At 39.7% G+C, this 27,511-nt stretch overlaps 1 protein-coding gene across 2 annotated transcripts in view; it reads right to left on the bottom strand.

Annotated features, from left to right (window-relative positions):
- Positions 1 to 27,511, bottom strand: part of acoxl (acyl-CoA oxidase-like) — a 155,832-nt gene that overhangs the window by 82,921 nt on the left and 45,400 nt on the right. For both annotated transcript variants that reach the window (XM_060925370.1, XM_060925371.1), the window contains exons 9-13: positions 25,594 to 25,726; positions 18,473 to 18,507; positions 7,697 to 7,813; positions 6,792 to 6,945; positions 5,343 to 5,432 (exon numbers count right to left, since the gene is read on the bottom strand). In XM_060925370.1, the coding sequence (XP_060781353.1) occupies positions 5,343 to 5,432; positions 6,792 to 6,945; positions 7,697 to 7,813; positions 18,473 to 18,507; positions 25,594 to 25,726 (529 nt within the window). The remainder of the gene's footprint in view (positions 1 to 5,342; positions 5,433 to 6,791; positions 6,946 to 7,696; positions 7,814 to 18,472; positions 18,508 to 25,593; positions 25,727 to 27,511) is intronic.

Genomic DNA, 27,511 nt, shown 5'->3' with positions numbered 1-27,511 from the left:
TTACAGATGCCCCAGAGTGACTAGTGGCATTATGATTGACAGAAGTGAGAAAGTATCTCATCCCATCCAGGGAGTATGGCCAATTCTGCTCCCTTGCCTCTTGGCTACAGATAGCATTGACACAAATCAAACTTGGGATCTCCCATACTAAAGGATATTTAAAACAAAACACAAATGGTCAATCCTGAAAAGAGGTTTCTTTTCTTTTTTTTTGAAAACCCTTCAAGCCCCATCACTATGGGAAAACCAAAGGACACAAAAGAGATGGCTGTCTGAGTAGATGTCAGGTAATGAAGATAAAAACATATCCAGTTAAAAATAGACCATTGAGTACAATAGGACCTGTAATAATGAAAATTTGCCAGAAGGAGAACATACACATACTGTACATCATAAGACAGTCCACATGCACAAATCTAAGAGCTTGAAATGTGTCCAGGACTGTCTACAAATATCTCCAACCTTGTTGTACACTCGAGACTTGGTGCTGTTATTGCAAGGAGGGAAAGCTTTAACAAATATTAATTGTAGGGGTGTCAATAATTTTGAAACAAGTGTTGGGGGGGGGGGGGAATCATTCCCTTTTGCTCGTTTTCATGAAGAGCACCAAATCATTCTGGAATTAAAAAGGTGTGCAAGCGGAGAAGAAACAACTAAGTATAACCAGTGTTCGAAATACCCGTCTGCAGTCTGCATTTTGCAGAATGATTTTCAAGATTGCAGAAGAAAAATTAAACAACCTGCAATTTTGCAGAATGAAAAAAAAAAAAAAAATCAGGCTCAGGATTCAGTGGTTCTCAATTTAGCAAACTAGCGGCACTGTAAATAAACTGAAACCTGCGCCGCACGAACCTGACGGCGTTTTCCAGGTCAAAGTTGAGCAATAATACCTATAAAAGGCGACGACAACCAAATAAGGGCAGTTGCCATTTTCCGATGTAAGATTTCATCACTTTTAATACCCGCTGGGAGGACCCAACAACTACCTCGGCAGTGTTCAGCAGTTTCCGCCATGCATCTCCCAGAATTCAATGCGGCACAACAAACATGGCTCCCAAGAAGAGGATTGTTTCTTCGGGGCAAGAGTCCAACAAAAACGCCAAGAAAACAAGGACAATTTTGTCGTATCTCGGCAAAACCGGCAGCCAGCGTGACTCCAACGACAGCAACAGATTGCGCGTCCGTGAGGGTGACAAAAATGAAGACTGTCGCTGCTGACTAGTTCTTATCTTGCATACATATATATTGGTAAATTGTATAGGTTTGTATATATTGTATTGTTGAATCATGCAAAATTATACTGATATTACAGTGGGGCAAAAAAGTATTTAGTCAGTCACCAATTGTGCAAGTTCTCCCACTTAAAAAGATGAGAGAGGCCTGTAATTTATCATAGATATACCTCAACTATGAGAGACAAAATGAGAAAAAAAAAATCCAGAAAATCATATTTGTCTGATTTTTAAAGAATTTATTTGCAAATTATGGTGGAAAATAAGTATTTGGTCAATAACAAAAGTTCATGTCAGTACTTTGTTATATACCCTTTGTTGGCAATGACAGAGGTCAAACGTTTTCTGTAAGTCTTCACAAGGTTTTCACACACTGTTGCTGGTATTTTGGCCCATTCCTCCATGCAGATCTCCTCTAGAGCAGTGATGTTTTGGGGCTGTCGCTGGGCAACACGGACTTTCAACTCCTTCCAAAGATTTTCTATGGGGTTGAGATCTGGAGACTGGCTAGGCCACTCCAGGACCTTGAAATGCTTCTTACAAAGCCACTCCTTCATTGCCCAGGTGGTGTGTTTGGGATCATTGTCATGCTGAAAGACCCAGCCACATTTCAGCTTCAATGCCCTTGCTGATGGAAGGAGGTTTTCACTCAAAAGCTCACGATACATGGCCCCATTCATTCTTTCCTTTACACGGATCAGTTGTCCTGGTCCCTTTGCAGAAAAACAGCCCCAAAGCATGATGTTTCCACCCCCATGCTTCACAGTAGGTATGGTGTTCTTTGGGTGCAACTCAGCATTCTTTCTCCTCCAAACACGACAAGTTGAGTTTTTACCAAAAAGTTCTATTTTGGTTTCATCTGACCATATGACATTCTCCCAATCCTCTTCTGGATCATCCAAATGTTCTCTAGCAAACTTCAGAGGGGCCTGGACAGGTACTGGCTTAAGCAGGGGGACACGTCTGGCACTGCAGGATTTGAGTCCCTGGTGGCGTAGTGTGTTACTGATGGTAGCCTTTGTTACTTTGGTCCCAGCTCTATGCAGGTCATTCACTAGGTCCCCCCATGTGGTTCTGGGATTTTTGCTCACCGTTCTTGTGATCATTTTGACCCCACAGGGTGAGATCTTGCGTGGAGCCCCAGATCGAGGGAGATTATCAGTGGTCTTGTATGTCTTCCATTTTCTAATAATTGCTCCCACAGTTGATTTCTTCACACCAAGCTGCTTACCTATTGCAGATTCAGTCTTCCCAGCCTGGTGCAGGTCTACAATTTTGTTTCTGGTGTCCTTTGACAGCTCTTTGGTCTTGGCCATAGTGGAATTTGGAGTGTGACTGTTTGAGGTTGTGGACAGGTGTCTTTTATACTGATAACGAGTTCAAACAGGTGCCATTAATACAGGTAACACGTGGAGGACAGAGGAGCCTCTTAAAGAGAGAAGTTACAGGTCTGTGAGAGCCAGAAATCGTGCTTGTTTGTAGGTGACCAAATGCTTATTTTACTGAGGAATTTACCAATTAATTCATTAAAAATCCTACAAATGTGATTTCCTGGATTCTTTCCCCCCACTCTGTCTCTCATAGTTGAAGTGTACCTATGATGAAAATTACAGGCCTCTCTCATCTTTTAAGTGGGAGAACTTGCACAATTGGTGGCTGACTAAATACTTTTTTGCCCCACTGTATATCCCTTTTGAAGACAGCAACAGTATTTTACCTTTATTCATAGATACTTTTGAATATTTTGTTTTCTCATACCAAGCTACACTAATACATGTTTTGTGTACATGTTCTATTTTTTTTTTTACTAGTGCTGTCTTTCCTGTGGTGCAGACTAGCACAAAGTAAAACAGTTGCCCTGTAAGACAAAGCTCATAGGTTCAGTTCTGTAGCTCTCAGTTCTGCCATGATTAGTTTGTACCCAGTTCTCTGTTGTTAGTTTAGAGCAGTGAAGCCCCTGTAGTAGTTCTCAGTTCAGTTCATGACCTTGCACTTTAGAAGCCAGGCAAACACAATGAACCCAAATGTCTTTCCATTTGCCAGTTGGGTTTTATTCCTTAATGGTATCAATTCTTTGCATCATTGTAAGATGTAACAGAGTGTAGAATTGAAACCTTGCTTTCAATTTAAAACTACAGGCTGCAGATGCAAACACTGAATGAAGTGCATTTTGGGTAACAATCTACTGTTCAAGCTAGAAACTTAATCTTGACAAAATGTAACATGACGTGCAACATGAAAATGAATGTTTTGTTTCTTGAAGAACAGTTGTGTTCTATTTTTTATTGTGGTGATACCTTTATTAGTATGTTGTGTGGAAGGATAATGTATGGGTGTGATAACTAGTACATTTATGAATTAGTTGGTATACTTCAAGTTATAGTAGCCTGTAGTGTCAGGGCGAGGGGGATGAAAGACCTGTGGAGGTATCATAGAATGATAACTTTGCTGCAGAGAAGGATCTGTGAAGACTGAAATTAAAAATAGAGTGAGAGAATAAAGAATTACAGAAATGATACGAGTTGTACCGTTAAGCTAGATATGATGTAAATATAGGCATTATTAGGTTGAGAAGGATGTAGTATGGAGGCTTGTGTATTTGCAGAAAATATTTCCAAATTGCAGAACAAAATTGACATTCTGCAATATTGCAGAACACTGGGGAAAAAAGTATTTCGACCACTGATAACACTAACACACTGTGTCCTGTGAGACCTAATGAGGGTATCAACCTGAATAACGCATCCTAATCACACAATTCACTGACAACTGTGGCAGTCATGGGTTCAACATCTGTGCATGAAGATAGGCACGAATACCCTGACACTAATACAACAATAAACTCTGTGTAAAACCCAAATTTCATACATATTAAACTTGAATGACTAACATCCTGCTGCATGTGGCCACAATAGGAAGACTGGAAAAGGGCAAAGGTGAGAGGAAGAGGAGGTCTCTGTGACTGTGGGGACACAAAGTTAATTTAAAAAAATAAAAATAAAAACACACACACACACACACACACACACACACACACACACACACACACCTTTCCTTGCCATTTTTCTACACACCCTTATTAGCTGCTCTGCAGTTCAGCTCAGGATGGTTCCAAATACAAGCATACTCTTAAAAAAGGTACAAACTTGATGTGTATGATGTGGGTGCAGTAATTAATGGAAACATCTCCCATTGAGGGGAAACTGCATAACACTGTGAATCAATGACTTAGAAATATTCAGTAAATGCTTATTTCTGACTCATAGTTTACATTTGTGATGGTAATTACATGCACCACATTATAAGATACGAGTGAATAGCTACACCAAATCAGGATATGAATTTTCCATTCAAGGGGCTTCCCATGAATGTGTCTTGGTTAAACCTTGTATTTCACTGAAAACGCCCCCTCATGACTGGTGTTCTACCATTTCCTTCTTGAAACATCTGCACTGATGTTCTGCTGTTTCCTTTTTAAATTTTGATCAAATCAGTGAACGGGGGCATGGGGGGGTTTCCCTCCTAATATGATCAGGCTGTAAGTTAATTTTCCACAGCTTGGGCAGAGTGACTATTTTAGCATTGAGAAGGCTTCTAGAATCAAAGTGCAGAAGAAAAAGTTTAGTGTGTCTTCAGGCAAGCTGTGAACAGGCTATGGGGGGAGAAAAAAAAAGGTGAAATGAAAGAAAAAAAGTACCCACACCTGATAATCTCAGCAGTTATTCAAGAACACTCCTATCACATCAGTCCATTCCAACTTTCTCTTGGCATCACTGCCACCAGTAATTACCATTAGCTCAATTCTCCTTGGAAGGAGTCTTTGAAGAATCACAATTTTGTGGGTTTTCTATTTTTGGCCTTTCATTTGCTTCAAAAATATCATATCATGAGTAACCACAGTGTGCTGCTGGATGAGCATTAAAATAAGAGAGAAAACAAAAAATAACCCTAAGCAAAATGAATTTGCCAAGCAAGCCTTGTGATAATTTTTTTCTCTTTTTTGCCCCTCAATCAGTGGTTGTTGAGAAACATGTGGTTTTGAACATTTTGAAGGTTGATATGTTGATTCAGTGCTTCATCTGCTTTTAGAGGTGTGTGACACAAATTTACCTGCAGCATGACCATATTGTCTCCTTCGAAAGTCACAAAGACATCAGAGTCGCATCTCAGAGAGGGGATTCTGTTCTCCATCATGAAGCCCTGATGCAATGAATTGGCAAAAATGAGAATGTGATTGTGTATGTGATACTCTTAATATCATCATGATGTTGCTGCAACTCAATGTTCAGCGCTCAAACGTGCACATACACAGATTATTGTACTGAAGTTCTGTTACTTTTTTTTCTTTTTAAATTACACATCTTGTGTGGTGAGAGCTCAGAAAACTTAAATGTCAAATGGGTACGAGTTAAGAAGGTGCACTTTTCAGTGTGGTGCGCTGTTCAATTCACTACGGGGGTGCAGTTTTGTGGTTTTCCCCTGCTTTTCACACTGCACAGTGCAAACAGGTACAAAGCCATAAAGATGTGTGTTTTCAGATGGAACTGTGATATACATTAACATTAAATTATATGAAATCTCAAAAAAACAAGAGCAACATTGTCTTGGTTCATCAATGCAATAATATGCAAGAGCTGCCCCCTTGTGGCTGATCTAGTGAAGGCTCTCTGCTGGGATTTGACATCTTGAGAGCTTTTGGATTCATTAGATTCATGGATGCCTGCAAGCATACACATGACTGCACTCCTGTTAGATGAAGTGGTGTGGTTCCTCTTTCCATATACATAACTCCCAGCTTCCCTTAGGCACTGTGACGGCGGTGCCTCATGCAGCCCATTAATTGCTTCTCATCTCACACCTCAACAGATGGCTCCCCTTCAGCTCCGATGTTTTGGAGAGCAGAATGGCGCATGACTGCAGAGCAGAGCCATGTAATCAGTCCCAGCTGAAGCCAGTTAAGTGGCATCACTCTTCACCTTCCTGCAAAACCCAGGAGAGTATAAGACGACGCCGTCAACACCTTCTGAGGTTAGTGAAGTTTTGGCGCAGCCACACAGCTCATGAGACTCTCTCCTCAGGTCAAGAAGTGGATGTCAAAAGTGAGGAAGACAGCGACACTCAAGCATCGCTGATAGCCGCGTGGGATTTCCTACCTCTTTCAGCCAGGGACTAAAGAACCTCCGTAGCCTACCTGCAGCCTGACCAATGCCTCCCAAGGCAACACGGCAAGCCTGCCTCACCTTCACAACCCCTCCCTCTCACATCTTTATAAACAAAAAGCACTTTTCTTTAACTGGAGCCTCTGGGTCAGTGTCTGTGTTCTGCCTTGCCAAGTGTCTTGCTACAGAATATATCAAGTTGCTGGACAATTCAGTTTGCAAGTTTAAAAATATGGCAGGAGTGCTTTACCACAGAAGGATGTTGTTGAAAATTGTAGGAGAATCTTCGGCTTAACAAGAAGAGCTCACTACGGTAAAATTTAGCCAATTAATTTTTCATGACTGAACAAACAAGAGGTTTGAGACTATATTGTATATACATGGGGACAGATCTACTCACCATGCCCCCAGTACACTCGCGGCATTCCTGTAGGCAGGCCAAGTTGGCCCAAGTGCTGTAGGCTTTGAGACCAGCCACCAATGCTTGTAGGGGACGGTTACACTGCAGATCCTGTCCCTGACACAGAGCTTCATCCATCAGCCCTGCAGCATGTCTACACACACACCCCAGATACAATGTAGATATAAAAAACTGCAAATAAAACATGCCTTTGTATAATGTGATATTAAGGGGTCAGTCATAAAAATGACCGTTCAAGTACACTGAGAATGTTAAGTATTGTCCATGAGTGCAGTTCCAGTGGTCAAAAGGTCAACATCATCAGCTCAAAGTATACCTATAAACAGTTACACAACTAAAGAAACTAACTGGTTCGTAAAATCGCCAAGAATTAAATGGCAAAGAAAATTTGTTGAACCGTACTAAATATCATCAACAACAGCAGAACTCTTTTTTTTTTCCCCCCCCTTCATCATCTTTCCTCTCTGAAGCTACGATTGCATGCTACTGAACTCTGGTTCTGTCTGCTGACTATTCTGTGGTATTTCTCAGAAAGCATACTATGACTGAGGCATGCATGCAGCATCTAAAAAGCTCAGCCAGAAGAAACCCTTCCTCTTGAAACTAACCAACAGGTGCTTTGTTTTTCACAGTAAAGGACACAGGATACTGTTTCCAAAGGTGTGATGATATAATGATGATTTTAAAATACTGACAAGAAAAAAAGTTATACTGTCTGTTGTTCACTTATACTAAATCTGTCATTTCTATATTGTTAGCCTTTTACTACTACAGGGTAAGAGTAAGACATTTGTGATTTAAAATGAATAAAATTAAGCAAATGCACCTTCTCTAAAAGAAATTACTGAATGCATTCATCTAGTTAAGAAGCCTGGCATACCAACCTAGTGGTAAAGGTGAGAGCAAGGACAGCAGCCAAGTGAGGCATCAATCTCAGATACTGAGTCTGGTGCTCAATGATTTTAACCTCATCTTGATCTTTTGGCCCAAACTGTCTGCGGCTGAGAGAGAGAGAGAGAGAGAGAGAGAGAGAATATATAAAAAAACATGTTGACAGTTGTAGTATAATCATCATTTGTATATTTATTTATTCCTGTATTCAGTTTCATTACTCAGTAGTACATTATGATATTAGTCAAAAGAAATTAAATCAGTTTAAAAGGTTAGTGCAAAGTGTGATATGAAAACAAAATACAATATATTGGAGAATATTTTACCTCCCTACATCCTCCTGCTCCCCCAACCCCCAACTTGCCATTTTAGCCATTGCTTTTCTTCTTGACATTTCTATTCTTTTAAAAATTGTTTTTTACATTATATATTAACTTTTTCAGACCAACCAAAAGGCTCATAGCAAAAGTTTTTCAAACTACCTTTGTCCTGTTTTGGATTGTTGCCTGCTCACAGGATACACCCACGTTTTCATTTTAACTTCTTAAAATGATTTTTTTCTACATGAATGGTATTAAAAATACATTTTCCTTTTTCAAACAATAAACATGGGCCACACAATTTTTTTGCAAACAATGGTATCATGAGCGAATATAGAAATTTGCCTAGTTGCAAAAAAAAAAAAAAAAAAGATGCAGTGTGTCTGTGTGTGCTGCTGTGGTGGACTGTCAGCTTTGTGTTCAGTGCTGTGTGAGGAAGTGTTTCACTATGATACGGTGTCAAAACTGAGACGCATGCACCTGTTGCCTCTGAACCACCGCAGGCTGTATCTCTAAATCTACTCACTGCAGGTGGCTTTCCCACAAGACAGGAGTGAAGAAGGGCCAAGTGGTGGATGTGAGTTAATGTGTGGCTGATTCCACCGTAACAGGGTCTTGCCCTTTTTGTGTGTGAGACTTATAAGCATGAAGCACTCACTGAATAATACCTTTAACTGTTGCATCTGATTTTTTTCCATGTAGTTGCATGCTATTTTCAGAACATGCATGGCAAGTTCTCCAATAGCAGTGCATAAAGGGGAAGGAAAAAAAAAGAAAAAGAGAACCATCATTTAAAGACACTTGCACACAGAGCTCCTATAAGTCAAAAGTAAGAGCCAAAACTTATTTTATCCACATTCAATGGATTTTGAGAAACAGAGCATTTTCATTAAGATGCTGAGGTTAAGAGTCATGTCAGCTCTGACCGTTAGCTCAACCACACAGGAGATGACACCTGTACCTAAATATGTGTGGGTATCATCAGGGGAAATCCTCCAAGAGGAAACTCCCTCACTAGACACACACACTTTTGTTTAATTTGAGATTTTATATAATCTGTTATTCCATGAAATTGAGTCATATGAGCTGATAGCTGACAAGGCACATAGCACCGAGTTGGCCATAAGCCATGCACAACAAGATTGAGTGGAATAACTTTTATTCTATCCACATTCAATGGATTTTGAGAAACAGGGCATTTTTATTTTTAGCAAACTCGATAAATAAAATCTTTATACAAAATGTCCGACCAAATCATTTATGTTTAGAATGTAAACAAACTGGCGAAATGACAGTAGCAATTTGTGAAAAATGCTATAATAATTCTTAAAAAATAAAAAAAAGATAGTTCTGACCATCAAATACTTTTATTCCATATATATATATTTTTTTTGTATTTTTGGGGTTTTGTTTTCGAGTAAAGTTTTTATTTCGTCCTCGGTTGGTTCAGCAACACGCTCTAACATTTTGTTTTTCTCTACTCACGGTATATGAGCTGACAGCCTAGTAGTAGAATAGCCAATCGAAACATGCAATTCCTTATATCCAGTGAATGTGGACAGAATATGAAATAAATAAATAAATCAAATCACACCCACAATACTGGTGAAAAGGTTGGACACACCTTTTCTAATTCAATGTTTTGGCTTATTTTTATTAATTAAAATACACTTCATGTTTTAAAGTAATGATGGATGTTGTTTCTCTTTACTCATTTGAGTGGTTCTTGACATAATATGGATCACTACAGTTGTGGAATAGAGCTATTTACTGTATTTTTATTATTTACTGTTTGATCTCAAACACACTGAGAAGGCACTAATTAACTTTTGATGAGGCATACCTGTTAATTGAAAAGCATTCCAGGTGACTACCTCATGAAGCTGGTCAAGATAACACCAATAGTGTGCAAAGCATCAAAGTAAACGCTGGCTACTTTGAAGAATCTAAAATATGGAAAACATTTTGTTTAACGCTTTTTTTTGTTTACCACATAATCCCATACATGTTCCATGTGTTACGGCGGCACGGTGGTGTAGTGGTTAGCACGGTCGCCTCACAGCAAGAAGGTTCCAGGTTCGGAACATCATCAAAGTAAACGCTGGCTACTTTGAAGACTCTAAAATATGAAACATGTTTTGTTTAACACTTTTTTTTTGTTTACCACATAATTCCATACATGTTCCATATGTTATGGTGGCACGGCGGTGTAGTGGTTAGCACGGTCGCCTCACAGCAAGAAGGTTCTGGGTTCGAACCCAGCGGCCAGCGAGGGCCTTTCTGTATGGAGTTTGCATGTTCTCCCCATGTCTGCGTGGGTTTCCTCTGGGTGCTCCGGTTTCCCCCACAATCCAAAGGCATGCAGTTAGGTTGATGTGGGGCGGCCTTGGGCTGAGGTGCCCTTGAGCAAGGTACTGAACCCCTGACTGCTCCTTGGGCGCTCTGGGCTGCTAACTGCTCTGGATGTGTGTGCACGCGTGTTCACTGCTTCAGATGGGTTAAATACAGAGGATGAATTTCACTGTGCTTGAAGTGTGCATGTGACAAATAAAGGTTTCTTCCTTTTTTTTTTTTTATTAGTTCTACAATGTAGAAAATGGTCATAATACAGAAAAACCTATGAATGAGTAGGGATAGACAGATAGATTTATTAAGGTAAAATTACATGCAAGTAGGACAACATACTAATGTATAATTGAACTAAACACATGAAACTAAAACCAAGGATAGCACAACAAAGCGTTAAACACTTATTTCCATTGTGGTCCTAAGAAAAGTTTCAGGATGGCGTTAACTTTTGGATGTCCACTTTTGATTGGTACTTTATATACAGTGCCCTCCATGATTATTGGCACCTCTTGTAAAGGCTAGTAAAAAAGGTTAGAAAAAAAATTCTACCTTTTGGTGAAGAAGCTTCATCTCAACTTTTTTGAAAAATCCAATCTTAAATTGCAATACATTTATTCAGAGAAAAACAAATCCCTTATCAAGAAGAAATAATTTTCAACAAAAACACGTGCCACCATTATTGGCACCCCTGAAAATTATAGTGAACACAATGTAACTGAAGCATGTTTCTCATATAATTGTACATTTTTATAGTTGATTGGAGTGTGTGTAGGAACTTTCAAGCTGTAATCCATGACTTCCTGATTAACTGGGGTACAAATATGAGGTGACGCAGAGGCCAAATTCCCTTAGTCATCCATCAACATGGGAAAGATAAGAGAACACAGAACAAATGTATTGATGTATAAACGAGGGAGAAATGTGTTGACCTTCATAAGTCAGGGAATGGTTATAAAAAATAGCTACTTGCCTGAAAATGTCCATTTCTACTGTTAGGGCAATAATACAGAAGTGGACACCAACTGGAACGGTTACAGAACTTGCCTGGAAGAGGACCCAAGTTTATTTTGCCTCCCCACGTACAGTGAGGAGGAGGGTAAGAGAGGCAAAAAATGCCCAAGGATCACTGTTAGTGAATTACAAGAAAAAGTAAAATCTTAGGGTTTTCCAAGTCTCCAAAACCACCATCAGATGCCACCTCGATGCTAACAGATTATCTGCAAGGTTTGCCAGAAAAAAAAGGCTTTTCTGCCAGTTTACCACAAACACAAGTGCCTGAAGTTTGCAAAACGCTACTACAACTTTGAGTGGAACTGTGTTCTATGGTCTGATGTCACAAAACTGGAGCTTTTTGGCAATAAACACTCAAGGAAGGTTTGGTGTAAAAAGAAGAATGGCTATAATGAAGAGAACCCTATCCCAGCTGTAAAAAATATTGTGGAAGTTCTGGGGGCAATTTTCCTCCAAAGGCCCTGGAAACCTTGTTAGGGTACATAGCATCACCGACTCAATGAAATACCAGAACATTTTAAATCAAAATCTGGCTGCTTCTACCAGGAAACTAAAACTGGGTTTGTCACTGGATCTTCCAGCAGGACAATGATCTGAAGCACATGTTCAAATCAACACAAAACTGGTTAGTGGACCACAGAATCAAGCTTCTGCCATGGCCATCTCAGCCCCCTGACCTGAACCCCATTAAAAACCTGTGGGGTGAGCTGAATGAGAAAGCACAAGAGAGGGCCTCGAACCCTGGATGATCTGGATTGTTTTTATAACCCCTTTCTGAAATCAACACGGTAAAAATTATACATACAGGATCACCAAAGCCAAGGCTTCTTAACTTCCTGTTTGTGATAATGACTGACTACAGCTGGTAGCTTCTCTGTGCCAACATAAAAAGGGTTTGTTTGAAGGCACTCATTGGACTGACCAACACACTGTACAATGGGGAAAGTCCAAGTAGCTCAGTGCAGATCTGATAAAGAGGATCACAGATTTACATAACACAGGAATGTCTCTTGGAGCCATTCCTAAACAACTGCAGATTCCAAGATCAGTTCAAAACAACTGTATGTATGTTATTGGGAAGTGCAGCCACTTTGCCGAGCCAATTTGCTGGAACAAGACCCAAATTGTCACCCAGGAACGACCCAGAAGCCAGCAAGGCACAAGCCCGCCATGAACACCAGTGTCACGGTCTACAGTCAAACAAGTTTTACATTGCCATGGACTGAGAGGCTGTCGTCCAAGAAATAAGCCCCTGCTTAAAAACTGACACATTCAAACTCAAGTAAAGTTCGCAGCTGATCCCATGGACAAAAAAAAAAAAAAACCTTCTGGAGGGAAGTTCTATTGTCTGATGAGACAAAGATTCAGCTAATTGGCTACAATGACCAGAAGTACAGAGGAACACTGTACCAAATGTTAAGCATGATGGCGGTAGCATCATCCTCTGGGTCTTTTTTTTTTTTAAACTGCCAATGGAACTGGTGCACTGCAGAAAATGGATGGAATAATAAAGAAGGAGAACTACCTCAGACCATAAGAAACTTGGACACAGTTGGCAGCTCCAACAGGACAGTGACCCCAAATACACAAAGTTGATTGTGGAAAGGATAAAGTAGGCTTACATTAAGCTTAAAACAAGTCCTGACCTCAGCCCTATTGAAAATATGTGGATGGTGCTTTTTAAGGTCTGTGCCAGAAAACACACAAATTTAATTAAACTCTACCAATTCTGCCAATAAGAGTGGTCAGATATCCAACCAGAATTCTGCCAGAAGCTTGCTGATGGCTAAGAAAAGTGTCTAGTCAAGGTGAAACTTGCTAAGTGACATTTAACCAAATATTAGGTGTACTGCATGTATCTTTGTTTCCGTATGTATAATTTTGACCCTAAAAATTTGTGCACCAAATTCTTTGGGTTTTTTTTTTCTTTTAAAGATGCATGTTGCACAATCATTGTTACAGAAAAAGAACATTTCAAAGAAATCATGAAAGCCCAACATTGCTATATCAGACATTCATATCTGTGTTTTTATATAATTTTATATATATATACACACACACACATATACATACATATATATATGTATGTATATATATATATATATATATATATATATATATATATATATATATATATACACATACATACACACACACACACACACACACACACACACACACACACACGTGTGTATATATATATATATATATATACACACACACACACACAAAAGTTTGGGCACCCTTGCTGAAAATGTCTGTTACTGTGAATAGTTAAGTGAGCAGAAGATGAACTGATCACCAAAAGGCATAAAGGTAAAGACATTTCTTTTCAGCAAGATTTTTGTATTATTTTTGTTTTGTACAATTGGAGAGTGAAAAAAGAAAAGGAACACCATGTGAAAGTTTGGGCACCCCAATACATTTGAGTTCTCAGGTAACTTTTACCAAGGTTGCAGACCTTAATTAGCTTATTGAGCTGTGGCTTGTTGAAATTCCTCGTTAGGAAAAGTCAGATGATGCAGATTTCAAAGCTGCATAAATTCTCTGACTCCTCAAACTTGTCCCTAAAATCAACAGCCATGGGCTCTTCTAAGCAACTCCCTCGCATTCTGAATAATAAAATAATTGATGCTCACAAAGCAGGAGAAGGCTATAAGAACGTAGCAAAGTGTTTTCAGGTAGCTGTTTCCTCAGATTGTGATGTGATTAAGAAATGGCAGTTAACAGAAACAGTGGAGATCAAGGTGAGGTCTGGAAGATGAAGAAAACTTTCTGAAAGAACTGCTCGTTGGGATTGCTAGAAAGGCAAATAAAAAACCCTGTTTGACTGCAAAAGACCTTCAGAAAGATTTAGCAGATCCTGGAGTGGTGGTGCACTGTTCTACTATGCAGCGACACCTGAACAAATATGACCTTCATGGAAGAGTCAGTCATCAGAAGAAAACCTTTCCTGTGTCCTAGCCACAAAATTTAGCATCTGAAGTTTGCAAATGAACATCTAAATAAGCCTGATGCATTTTGGAAACAAGTCCTGTGGACTGATGAAATCAAAATAGAACTTTTTGTCCACAATGTGCAAAGGTATGTTTGGAGAAAAAGGGTGCCAAATTCTAGGAAAAGAACACCTCTCCAACTCTGAAGCATGGGTGTAGATCGATCATGCTTTGGGGTTGTGTTGCAGCCAGTGGCACAGGGCACATTTCATTGGTCGACGGAAGCATGGATTCGAATAAATACCAGCAAATTCTGGAAGCAAACATCACACCATCTGTAAAAAAGTTGAAGTTAAAAAGAGGATGGGTCCTACAATAAGACGATGATCCAAAACACACCTCAAAATCTACAATGGAATACCTCAAGAGGCACAAGCTGAAGGTTTTGCCATGGCCCTCACAGTCCCCTGACCTAAACATCATTGAAAATCTGTGGATAGATCTCAAAAGAGCAGTGCATGCAAGACAGCCCAAGAAACTTGTAGAACTGGAAGCCTTTTGCAAGGACGAATGTGTGAAAATCCCCCAGGTAAGAACTGAAAGATTATTAGCTGGCTACAAATAGTGTTTACAAACTGCGATACTTGCCAAAGGGGGTGTTACTAGGTACTAACCATGCAGGGTGCCCAAACTTTTGCTTCAGGCCCTTTTCCTTTTTTTGTCATTTAGAAAATGCAAAAGATGAAAATAAATTGTTTTTGCTTAAAATATAAAGGGAATGAGTCATCTTTAACTTTGTGTTTTGGAGATCATTTCATCTTCAACTTGCTTAAAGTGCCATTCCACCATTTGGATGTATTCTTTGGCATAAAATACAATATATTTTGACAACATATATAAACGGTATCACTAGATAAAGAAATCTTTTAGCTTCAAAATGATATATCAAACATAATTTGACAACGACAAGTATATTAATTTTGCGACCAAAGTCACCTACCCTTTTAATTTCCGCGCGTGATGTCATCGGCAGGTTCCCCTTCTTGTGTACCACGTGACGTGTGACATGGCACACATTATCAGCAATGGCGGATAGAACGCAATAAAAATAATACCAATAAATCTAGCTAATACCAATAAATATAGCTAACTGAAAGATTAACTCAATTTTTCGCAATTTTTTTGGCCCCCATATACAAGGAGAAATAGGACTCTCACTTTGGGGGTTTCCTGGTCTAAAAATAGACCGACACGTGGTACACAAGAAGGGGAACCTGCCGATGACATCACGTTTCACTACTATATAGGAAATTAAAAGGGTAGGTGACTTTGGTCGCAAAATTAATATACTTGTTGTCAAAAAATTATGTTTGATATATCATTTTGAAGCTAAAAGATTTCTCTGTCTAGTCATGTCATAAAATATATTGTATTTTATGCCAAAGAATACATCCAATGGTGGAATGGCACTTTAACTGTTCACAGTAACAACAATTTTGACCAGGGGTGCCCAAACTTTTGCATACCACTGTGTGTATATATATCCATCTATGTATCTCCATCTCTCCGTCTAAGCAATGCTTTCATCTTTTTGTTTATTTTACCAAAAAAAAAAAAGTGACATAACTTTCATATAAAAGCACTTTATTTTGTCAGGACTATCTTGCTGCTCCAGACAAGGCCGTGTAACCCCCGTTTTATCTGATTTTACTACATAGGACATTTTCTTCTTGACCCACACAGTTTGAGGATGAACAATGTGAGTAACGTCCTGAGAAAATCACGCTGTGCAAGAAGAATGGAAGTCATGGTGTAAACCCCGTACTTCCACGGTACAGTAGCCATTTTAGGCTTGAACAACTTAAGCACATGCCTAAAAGGATTCGATTTCCATCACATACCAGTAAGTAAATCTAAGGAAAAAAAAAAATCTGGCTGTTATCAAGAAACTACTTGAAGGTAGTTGACATTTAAGATGTCAAACTCAGAATTAACCCAGAAGCAGCAAAGAAAATGTTCACAACACACAAAAAGCAATAACAAATTGTGATCTGAATGAATGAAAGAGTACACCACCAAGATCAATATTAAAGCTCCTTCACTGGTCTTCCTTGGTCCAGTATCTCATTAAATGTTCTTCCTAATCTTAAAGAATTACAGAAACTGACGATGCCAGGAAGATAAAACTCAAGTATCAGTTTTGACTGGGTATTGCAATAAAATAGACGATTTTGTCAAGTTCATGCAAAATAATTTAATGCAGCGTGTTGTAAACAGAGTAAAACTTCCAAAGCCACTTTTATAGCAAGTTTCAGTGTGCTGTAATACAGCTATCACTATAGCAGTAAAACCATTCCACTAATATATCTGATTTTCTAAATTGTGTACAAATGATGGAAAAAGGCTAACATTTTTTGTTTTTGTCTTTTACTCTCTTTTTCTCACTCTCTGGGGATACCATCTTTGGAGACAACCCTGCTACTTATCCACCCACGCACATGTGAAACACACAAACGCACAAAGCCACATGTAAGGAGAAGAGCAGCAGCAGTAGTGGGGAGGCCGAGAGTCCCCCCTCTGCACGGGATGCTCTCTGTGGTGAGCAGTCTCTCTACACGTCACTGTTGTTTATACTCTCTTGTTTTCTGTTCTCTCTGCCCCATGACCACATTAAATGCCTTTTATAGTATGTGCATCCTGTTATTGATGTCAGTACTTGAAAGATATGAAAGATATCAAAACAGAATCAAACTGAGCGTGCTCAGGAGTCCTTGTTTCAGTGGCGGCTCGTCCATAGGGGTAGTTAAAGTCCTCATTCACAACTCCATACATTTTAACTTCTGCTGAAACACTATCTTTTTTTTTTTAAATCACCAATAAGAAACAAAGAAAAAGTTGATATTTGACAGACGTTCCGCTGATTTGTTCATCATTCTAAATGTTGCACAATCATGGGGCAGTGAGCTCCCTGCCCCATTTAGCTTCACTGAGCTAGAGGTGTACCTAGTGGTCAAAAATGGGAACTGCAAGAAGCTCTAATAGAGAACCATAGATGCAGGGATTACGACACATGGACATGACAATGCTAGGAGGAGCAGAAGATAGGACAAGTCATGACAGGGTTGCCAGGTTGGGATATTTTTACAACTACTCAACACCCACCAAAATCTAGATTTCTAGCAAATAATCTGAATTAAATGTCATAAATTAGGATGCACAGCACCATTTCTATTGTAAGATTTATTGCAAATAAACCGTGCTAACCACTACACAGTGGTGTAGTGGTTAGCATGGTCGCCTCACAGCAAGAAGGTTCTGGGTTCGAACCCAGCAGCCAACAAGGGCTTTTCTGTGTGGAGTTTGCATGTTCTCCCCGTGTCTGCATGGGTTTCCTCCGGGTGCTCCGGTTTCCCCCACAGTCCAAAGACATGCAGTTAGGTTAACATGGGGCGGCCTTGGGCTGAAGTGCCCTTGAGCAAGGTACTTAACCCGTGACTGCTCCCCGGGCGTTCTAGTGTGGCTGCCCACTGCTCTGGGTGGGTGCGCGTGTGTTCACTGCTTCAGATGGGTTAAATGCAGAGGATGAATTTCACTGTGCTTGAAGTGTGCACATGACAAATAAAGGTTTCTTCTTCTTCTTCTAAACATTGAGAGAGGAGTAAAGGGATTGGGGGGGAGGCATGTCAATGCATAGGAAAGCCTCCCCACCACACACAGGCTGACAAAAAGGCTACTTTCAGGTTGTGTCATTTCTGAGATGCAGATGCGTAGGAAATTTTGTTGAAACATTTAAGCCCTGGTTAATGATATTACCTCGATCACAGCTGAACAAATGTACACCTAAAGCTGCTTTAAAATGAGCTGCTAGACTGTATGCTGGATGACTGTATATTGTCAACTCTCAACTAAATATTAAGATTTACTTTAGAAATTCATTAAATAGTAGCCTCTAGCATAAAGTCAAGTGTTATCAACTTTTTTGACTTAATTTTGTTTTAGTCTAAGCCATGTTATTGTTAATGTCGTCTCCAAAATTTATGGTGACAAATCACCACTGGCTTGCTCATAACCACCCAGTAACCGCCTGCTGTCTGGGATGATGGAATTATGACAGAAGCTGATTCATTCAGTCTTCACACAATGAGTCACTTACCAGTGGCTGTAGCGCACTGCGATGATTAGTCCCAGCTGTGGGCAAAAGAGCAGGAATTAGAAGACAGTACTATAGGCAATGTAAAACTGAACCATTTAAACCAAGCAAACAAAGGTGTAAAAAGTAGAAAATATTAATATTTACTAGGATGAAAGTATAGGCATTATGTCGCGATTGTATTCAACTTAGCAATGAAGGTAGCAAGTCAAAATTATACTTGAATAATTTTTTTTAATGACAAAAGAACAACCACAGCATTCATACTTCATTGTATAAAATTGAGATACATTTTATCCAAATCCATTCACATCATCCTCTCCCATGTGAATGAGAAAAGTGTAAAGGAGAATTTAAGAAGTTAAAAAAAAATCTCTGTAAAATAAGACTTGCATTCTTACTCAGTTGTAAGTATTACTTTTACTCTTCAACCCTGAAAATACTTTGATACTGAAATGACTCCGTACATATGGATTGACTGAATTTGTACACATGCATCAGCACATACATAGTGTCTAAGGCCCTGTCCACACGGCAACGGATTCAGGTGAATCCGATAAAATTTATCGTTTCGGCCTGGCATCTACACGGCACCGGCGTTTTGGGTGCCCCAAAACGATATTTTTTGAGAACGGTTTTCAGAGTGGAAAAATCTGGCAACGGTGCCGTTGCGAAGTCGTCTGGATGAGTAGAACGGATTTGTTTACGATGACGTCACAACCACATGACTAGAACAAGCAGCACTCATTCACACCGGGTAGAAGAAGGGGTTTATGCGCATGCGTCCTACTTCTACTGTTCTGGTGTCTCCGATGGGACCGTCTTACAGCGCACGTAGAGGTGTGGCATGTGTATTGCATCGTTTTCAGCAAGCGTTGCGTTGCCATATGTACCTGATATTTTACTGATCCGTTGCCCATGTGGACGCGATATTTTTTTTTACCCGCTAAAAAAAAAAAAAAAAAAAAATTCTCGATGCTGTTGTCGTGTGGATGTAGCCTAAGTTCAGGCCAAAGTCACAGGGTTTTGGTCATTCACACACTTGTGGCACACAATCAGTTGTACAATCCTAGCTGTCATTACTCACCATCACCTCCTTTAACTGCAGCAATTAGACTCCGAGCTCTTTTTTTATTCTGCCTTGTCATTACGAGCTGCTATCTACAACACTGTTGTACATAAGTGTACACTGTGCTTATGGTGTTATTAGGAAAGGAATTATAATAGCATGTTTTCTTCTTTTATTCAAAAAAGTAGCACTGGGTCTGGATTGTATGCGATATAAATTTTAGCTAAATGTATTTACACTTGCAGTCACAAGCATCTCTGGTTAGCACACAAAAAAAAATCCTGTTGCTGTATCATGTTAATATTTAAAAATCAGCTGATTACATTTAACCATCAGCTTCCTTAATTGTTTCTCACTTTTAGATGGTTTGTGCATATGATTGTGGCCGTATCAACATCTGCATGCCATGTTATGTCTCTTTAATGATGACTTTGTGCATTTTCTTATAATTCTAGCATTTGTCGTAATATATTGGAATGCATCTAGATTGCATTTATATATAAAGTCCTCTCAGACCTGCTGTATACGTTTGAGCAAACTGATTTCAATGCATCTCAGGTGTGTTTACACTAACAATTTTAAGTGGATAATTCTATCTGGATACAATTCTGATGTTTCATTGATTTGCTCACTCTTCCAGATGATGTGTAATCAAGGGGCAGCATGCTCACTACCCCATTTAGCTTCCATAGGCCAAAAACAAGAACTGTAAAGAGCACTAATAGAGGCCTATAGAGATCTTGCAGTCACGTGACCGGAAAGTACACAGCCGCCATCTTGTCGGTAAAAAACACCGCTGAATACTGCTGCACTCGTGTACAGAATGGATCAATTTCAACCGACGGACTACACGGCTCATTTTTCTGATGAACAGATAACTAGATATGTCTAAAATAAACGATCTACAGATTAGTGACCCTTATGGCTTACCGGACGTAGTTTTCACGACCGGATTTTGAACTGCCAGCGGAATACCCAGACGTGTATAATTACCTCATTAACTTTCCCTCGCTGTTCAGTGGTGAAGCACTGTGTGCTTCTAAATCTCTGGACAGTTATCTTTACAGAAATTCAGGATTTGTCAGCGACTCAGATGTGGCATCTTATAAACAAGAATCCTCATTGGATGGGTAATTCACTTAAGTATTGAGTATAGCACTGACCAGCCGATTATAGAATAAGGTAATTCCAGCTGTAATTCCAAATCGTCTGTGTTGTTTACCATGGATCTGGCGTTGGAGAGATAGAGGCTTGGCAGTGGAGGTTTGAGTGGCTGTTTTCTGAGCTTAGTCAACAGGCCGGCTCTGCAGCCTCGCTTTTGCTTCCGCTCCCGGTGCCGCCTCCTTCGCTTTGCTTCCGATAACAATCCACGGAGACCCCGCTGGTCTCGCTATCTCGTCCGGAATGTTGTGCATGCGATGGAAATCGCTACAAACCGTCATTTTCTGCTGGAAACCAATGTCCAGTAAGTCCATACAGTTGTAGTGGATATTGAAGTCCGGTACAGACGAACAACATGCAAAAATGCACACAAAAAACATAAAAAACGTGCACAAGTAGGGAGAACTTGTAGCTGCAGCCGTTGTCGTAGAATTGTATATAGTAGGGTTTTCCAGAAGAAAAGGTAGAAGTAAAAGCAGAAGTAGAACCAGAAGTAGAAGGCGGAAATATGGCGTTTGACCGACAAGATGGCGTCTGTCACAATCTGGATCAGCTGTGACGTCACATGCAAGTGCTCCATTGGGACAAGAATCATGCTGTCCCATGCTTAGAGGACAAGCAGAGGACAGGAGAGTTAATGACAGGTTTCCCAGATTGGGTTAGTTTAAAAATACTTTGTGGTCAAGCAAGATCTGGGTGTATAGCAAATACAGGTAGTCGTCGACTTACAACTGCGTTTGGTTACAACTGACCGGTCGTAAACCGATCTGGTCGTAAGTCGGCCTATGTTAAATGAACGCAAGTATATTGTGATGTGTAATGATATTGTAATCATTTTAAAGTCTTATTTTATCAACATTTTCTTATTTCATTACCATGGCTCATTATTTGGTTTAAGTCAAACACTGCATACTTGGGGTGAAAGTAACTTTTATTTCTTGCCGGTATATTATTTTGAGCCATAGTGCGCGTGCCAAAAAATACACCTAATTATTTATTGTCTATTATCAAGCATTCACTAGGACTTCTTATCACTCAGTAGTACTAGTATAGTACTTTATCACACTATCACTTTCATCCACCTGTATCAGTTTTTGATTATAAATAAACTGCAAACACATCATTTCAACAACACAATCATTTAAATTTTTTTTAGCTGAACAGTGGAAAACTAACTTTTCATTTTGGACATTGGACACAGAACAGTGTAACAGAACAGAAAAAGTGAAAGTTACTTTGATTACCAGCTGCGCACATTATAGCACAAGATCTGGTTAAGCCGTACGCGCACTGTTGCTCGCTCGTTGTTTGTCCAGCGAAACATTGCACACACAATAGAAGAGGCTGGATGCAGTGTTGCCAGATTGGGCGGTTTTAAGTGCATTTTGGCGGGTTTTGAACATATTTTGGGATGGAAACCGTCAGCAGTATCTGGCAACACTGGCTGGATGCTGGGCGCTGGGGCGGAAACTGTCGCACGCTCAGCTGGGAAACACTTGCCAGTCATAACCAGACGGTCGTAAAGTCGATCAGTCATAAGTCGCATAGGTCGCAAGTCGACGACTACCTGTAATCAGAATTGAACCTAATGCATTTCTGCAAAAAAGGCAAAAATTGCAGACAATAAGTCCAGACAGTGAGTCTATGATGTACACAATTTCTATTCAGAATCAGAATCACTTTATTAATCCCAGGAGGGAAATTCAAATTTGCAACCAAGCTCCTGAATCAAAGTAGTAAACATGTCTAAAAATAGAAGATAAGAGTGTCTGGGGGAAAAAAAAAAAAAGAATAAATAATTTAAATAAGTTCAATAACTTAAGTAAAAGCAAAATGAAGGGATTTTATATACAATGATTCCTATATACATATATTGGACCTGAGTTAAGGATACATGGCAAGACAGTGTACCACAGTTATACAGTGGCATTATACAGCTTGACAGCAACAGGTAGGAATGATTTCCTGTGTGTCTCAGTTGTGCAGCGTGGAAGAATCAGCCGTTTACTCACTGGCGGCTCGTTAATAGGGGCGATTTGGGCGACGCACTCCCAAACAGGGAGGGAGATTTTTTTTTTTTTAAATCTACTCCTACTACCACGGCAACAGTAATGTCATTGTCCAATCAGGCTAAGGTCACGCCTGGTGTAGCCACGCCCTTTTGGGGCGATTTCTGTCAGGTTCAGATTTGCCCCAAAATCTCCCATTGACACTAATGGTACGTACGTTTTTTTTTCGAAAATCATGCTCCCAATGCATTTTCTATTAGGTTTTAAGTGCTCGCACAAGCAGCATGCTTACATCATACGCCTGTTGCGCGGGAAATGTGTGAACATTCTATGAACAAGATGGCGAGTGTTGAGTGCAAAATACGATAGCGTCTCTGAAAGAAGCTCCCTTTAGTCGTCGTGCCAATGAGGAGAAAACGGCAATCAAACAGCTAGGACCTCCTAGACCGAATTTAAACATCAAGCGTCTACGAAGGGGGAGAAGACCTACTCAAGAGGTTTTAACAAGAACTGGTACCACCGGAAAACTTGGCTAGCTGACTGTGATGTAGTCAATGCTCTTTTTTGCTACCCTTGCGTTCTCTTCCACCCTGGAAGTAGCACAGCAGACGGTACAGTGATATCTGATATTTGATTTTACTAGGCAAAAGGTTTTTTTTGTGTGTGTGTGTGTGTGTGTGTGTGTGTGTGTGTGTGTGTTACCAATGGCAGTTGTTTTACCAATGGCAGTTTAACATTGCCATGCTTGGAATATTTCAGTAGCCTCAAGTTCTCTCTGACTTGGTGTAAATTAAGCATATTTTCAGTTTTTATATATTGTACAGTATGTGTTCATTGGAGGGCGGCACGGTGGTGTAGTGGTTAGCGCTGTCGCCTCACAGCAAGAAGATCCGGGTTCAAGCCCCGTGGCCGGCAAGGGCCTTTCTGTGCGGAGTTTGCATGTTCTCCCCGTGTCCGTGTGGGTTTCCTCCGGGTGCTCCGGTTTCCCCCACAGTCCAAAGACATGCAGGTTAGGTTAACTGGTGACTCTAAATTGACCGTAGGTGTGAATGTGAGTGTGAATGGTTGTCTGTGTCTATGTGTCAGCCCTGTGATGACCTGGCGACTTGTCCAGGGTGTACCCCGCCTTTCGCCCGTAGTCAGCTGGGATAGGCTCCAGCTTGCCTGCGACCCTGTAGAAGTATAAAGCGGCTAGAGATAATGAGATGTGTTCATTGGAGCCAGCAGCACCTTACCTTTTTTCCAACTTGTTAAGCCAAGTTGCACTGACTACAAAACCTTGTGTAACCTTGTGTGTATATAGCTAAATAACTAAAGCCTTTTGTGTTCATTGACATGCTTGTAATACTTTAAATTTCCTTTTAAGGCATGGCTTTCTGGAGGAATTCTTGGGGAAAAAAAACTGCAGAATTTATTTAGAATTATTATTTGTTGTTAAAATGTTGCAATTTCATTAAAAAAAAAACAAAAAAAAAAAAACACATAATTAAGCTGCACATGTTTGTTTGATGGTTATGCTTTTCTTCATCTTTTCCAAAACTTAAACACTTGTTTTGGATTTATATCCTGCCACTTTAATTGCATTCTTTAGAATGAAGAAATTAGAATATGTTTATAATTAAGAATTTGTGTCTACTTATTATAGAATACTGGAAAAATATGAGAAAAATAAATGAGTAATGTAATAATTGATTGTGATGCCAAATATTTTGCTTTGAAGGCTTCACAATGAATCTTCCTTAGTTTTAGCCTGGCAAGCCAGACTAAATGTGAATATTTGCCACTCATAGGCAAAAATATTTTTGGCCGCTAGGCGGGTGGGTCTAGTTTACTAGGCGACCTTAGTTTGCCACCTTTAACTTGTTCAGTGTTGCCACCTAGTGGAGAGAAGAGATTGTCTATATTGATATCTGAATTTACCAGGCAAAAACAAGTTCGGCCAATTGATTTACTACCTAGGTCAATTTACTTCAGTCCTGTGGACATTTATGGTCCGTGTAGACATAACGGGGGAAAATTGCCCCCCCGAAAAAAAATTCAGGAGCCGCCACTGCGTTTACTGAATGTGCTCCTGTGGCTGATCAGCTCCTCATGTAGAGGGTGGGAAGAGCAGTCTAAGATTGTTAATGCTAGACATATTGTGAATAAAAATGAGACAGAAAGGGCGGTTATGGAGAGTAATATCCGTATCTCAGAAATACGTGTGAACTACTTTTTCCTCAAAGGCTGAGAAAAAGAAGAAAAATGCATCTCTTTAATCTCTATCCAGATATAATCCTGATGCTCAAGGCACATCGTATGCTAATCACTCACACACACAAAAAAAAAAAAAAAAGGGTACAAACTCACTAATACCTCCAGACACTGGTAAAGCTTTAAGAAATCTTATATCTGGCTCTTTCTGGTTTTATGATGCGAGCTGAACTGTTACTGTTTAACTGTCAAAGTTTAGGATTAAAGAACCTTAAATTCTCATTTGTAACAGGTTATGAGTTAATAGCGTTAACAGATTTCTAACCTGGTTCATATTTATTTGTTTGCATTATTGCCCTGGCAGTGTTCACATGAAAATATCCCTTAGTTACCTGAGAGCTGAAGAGCCCTGGCCTTAAACTCTTTCCAGGAAAAAAGGGACAGTATAACTTTAAATAGAGCTGGAGAATAATTCTAAGTCAAACAGTGCCAAATCATGTTTGATTGCTCTGATAGTTTAATATACTAGGTCTTTGCCTCATAATTAAAAATAAAATGTAGTGCTATGTCAAATGTTTAGTTTCAGGTCACCCCCTTGTGGTCAGCAAGAGACAAGCACCATATATTATTAAAACAGACCACTTTCAGATTCATAAATGAGTAATACTACTGAGTGCATGTGAGTTGCTAACCTTCATGGCAGCCATTGCCTGAACAGTGAGAGCCAACCGGGTTGGGATGAGAGTGGCAAGCATGGCGTTGAAGCGACTGCTTTTACTCTGAATGGGAGAAGAGTACTGCCCATCAGCTGACACTGAACCAAACCTGTGTGAGAGACATTAACAGTTTATTTGGATGACCACAGACATCAATTTGTCATAGCCAAATTTCCATACAATCTCTTAATCCATAAAACTGGTTATTTTTCCACATGTGATATGACAACTAAAGGCTCCACCACAGTGCTGCTCTATGCTTTTACATCAACACACAAACTTAATATGATCACTATTCCTAAATGTGAGCATTATGGTCTCTCACCATTCCAACATTTGGAACACAAAAATGCCATACAGGCTAACATTACGAAAACCGTCTCTAGTGACACAGACCCTCTCGATAAGTGATCTATGACTTCCTGATAAACAGGAAACAGTTCTGTTTGTTCAGCTGGGCCCCTAACCATCACACTGCTTCACCAGTAGTGGAGGAGCATACCAGAAACTGCAATTCAATACTGACTCTACAAATCTTCCTGAGCGTAATTGCCGAGGGCGATGAGACAATGAATACAAACAACCTTGGTCAGTTTAAAGCTAGAAACCTTTTTAAAAGGTAAAATGATTTTCACAAAAGTTCTCTGACATCACTATGGTTCAGCTTAACACAGTTCTTATAATTATTGAGGAGCTTCATCATTCATCTTAACAAAACTTAATTGAAAGGAAAAAGTTCTCCAATTACTCCAGCCCTTAAAAAAAAAAAAAGGCCACACAAAAGTGCAATATGTGCACACAACCATTCAGCAAAGCCCAACTCATTAATAACAATGAACATTTTCATTTCATTCAGGACGTCCATAATGGTTTTTGTTCTGCAACAGGCCAACGTTTAAAACGAACAAACAAACAAAAAAACACATATGAATATTTGAACGCAAGGGTTGCACAGAATACTGTATTGTGATTATACTGCTCGATCTTGTAATTCTGTTGGTCATGCAATGGTCAAATTTAAAAAAAATAAAAATATCAGGCCCTAGGAAAAAAAAATTAGGAGAACAAAAAAAACATATGCTTTAACCAGCAAGGTATTTATTGTGTTGGGTTTCCCCAGTCCTTCCTTCATCACAGGTAATTATTAAAATCGTCAAATGGTATACATAATATTGTCAAAAGATCCACTAATGGAATAAACTAGTTGTCTGAGGTTGGTCAGGATGCTCACAGTTCACAATAAACAGATTTGAAATTTGTTAGATGGCCCATATGTTGTACCTGTCTGTAAAATCCAGGCAATATCAATCATTTTCATAGCACAACATATTCTACATATACTATGTATACTATATGGTCATAAGTTTGTGGACACATGACCAAATCATACTCATACGTGCTTATTGATCACATATTGTGGCTGTGAGGATTTGTGCTCATTCGGCTACAAAAGCATTAGTTAGGTCAGGCACTGATGCTGGATGAGAAGGAATTGTGCACAGCTGGTGTCCCAATTCATCCCAAAGGTCTTCCGTGAGGTTGAGGTCAGGGTTCTATGCAGGCCTCTTAAGTTCTTCCATGCCAAACTTGGCAAATTATATCGTCATCAATCTTGCTTTGTGCATACATGGTACAGTATAGATAGTTTTCACTGACATCACGGCATTCCGGGGAACGCCCCCCAGCCGCCATCTTGGGGGGCAAACAAAACGGACCATCGCCACTACCGGCTACGTTATCTCGGACGAATTTATGAAGTTATATAGTCAGTTTTCTAAAATAAAGATCAATATCAGCAAAATCAAGCAAACAGAAGTATATAGATACATTAGACGACATCTCACGACAACGGTATGCAGCCAAACTGGCCTTGATTGGGGGAATTGACCCCTAC

Source organism: Neoarius graeffei, chromosome 7, assembly GCF_027579695.1.
Source record: "Neoarius graeffei isolate fNeoGra1 chromosome 7, fNeoGra1.pri, whole genome shotgun sequence".
Classification (NCBI taxonomy): Eukaryota; Metazoa; Chordata; class Actinopteri; order Siluriformes; family Ariidae; genus Neoarius; species Neoarius graeffei.
This window is presented reverse-complemented; position numbering and strand designations above follow the sequence as displayed.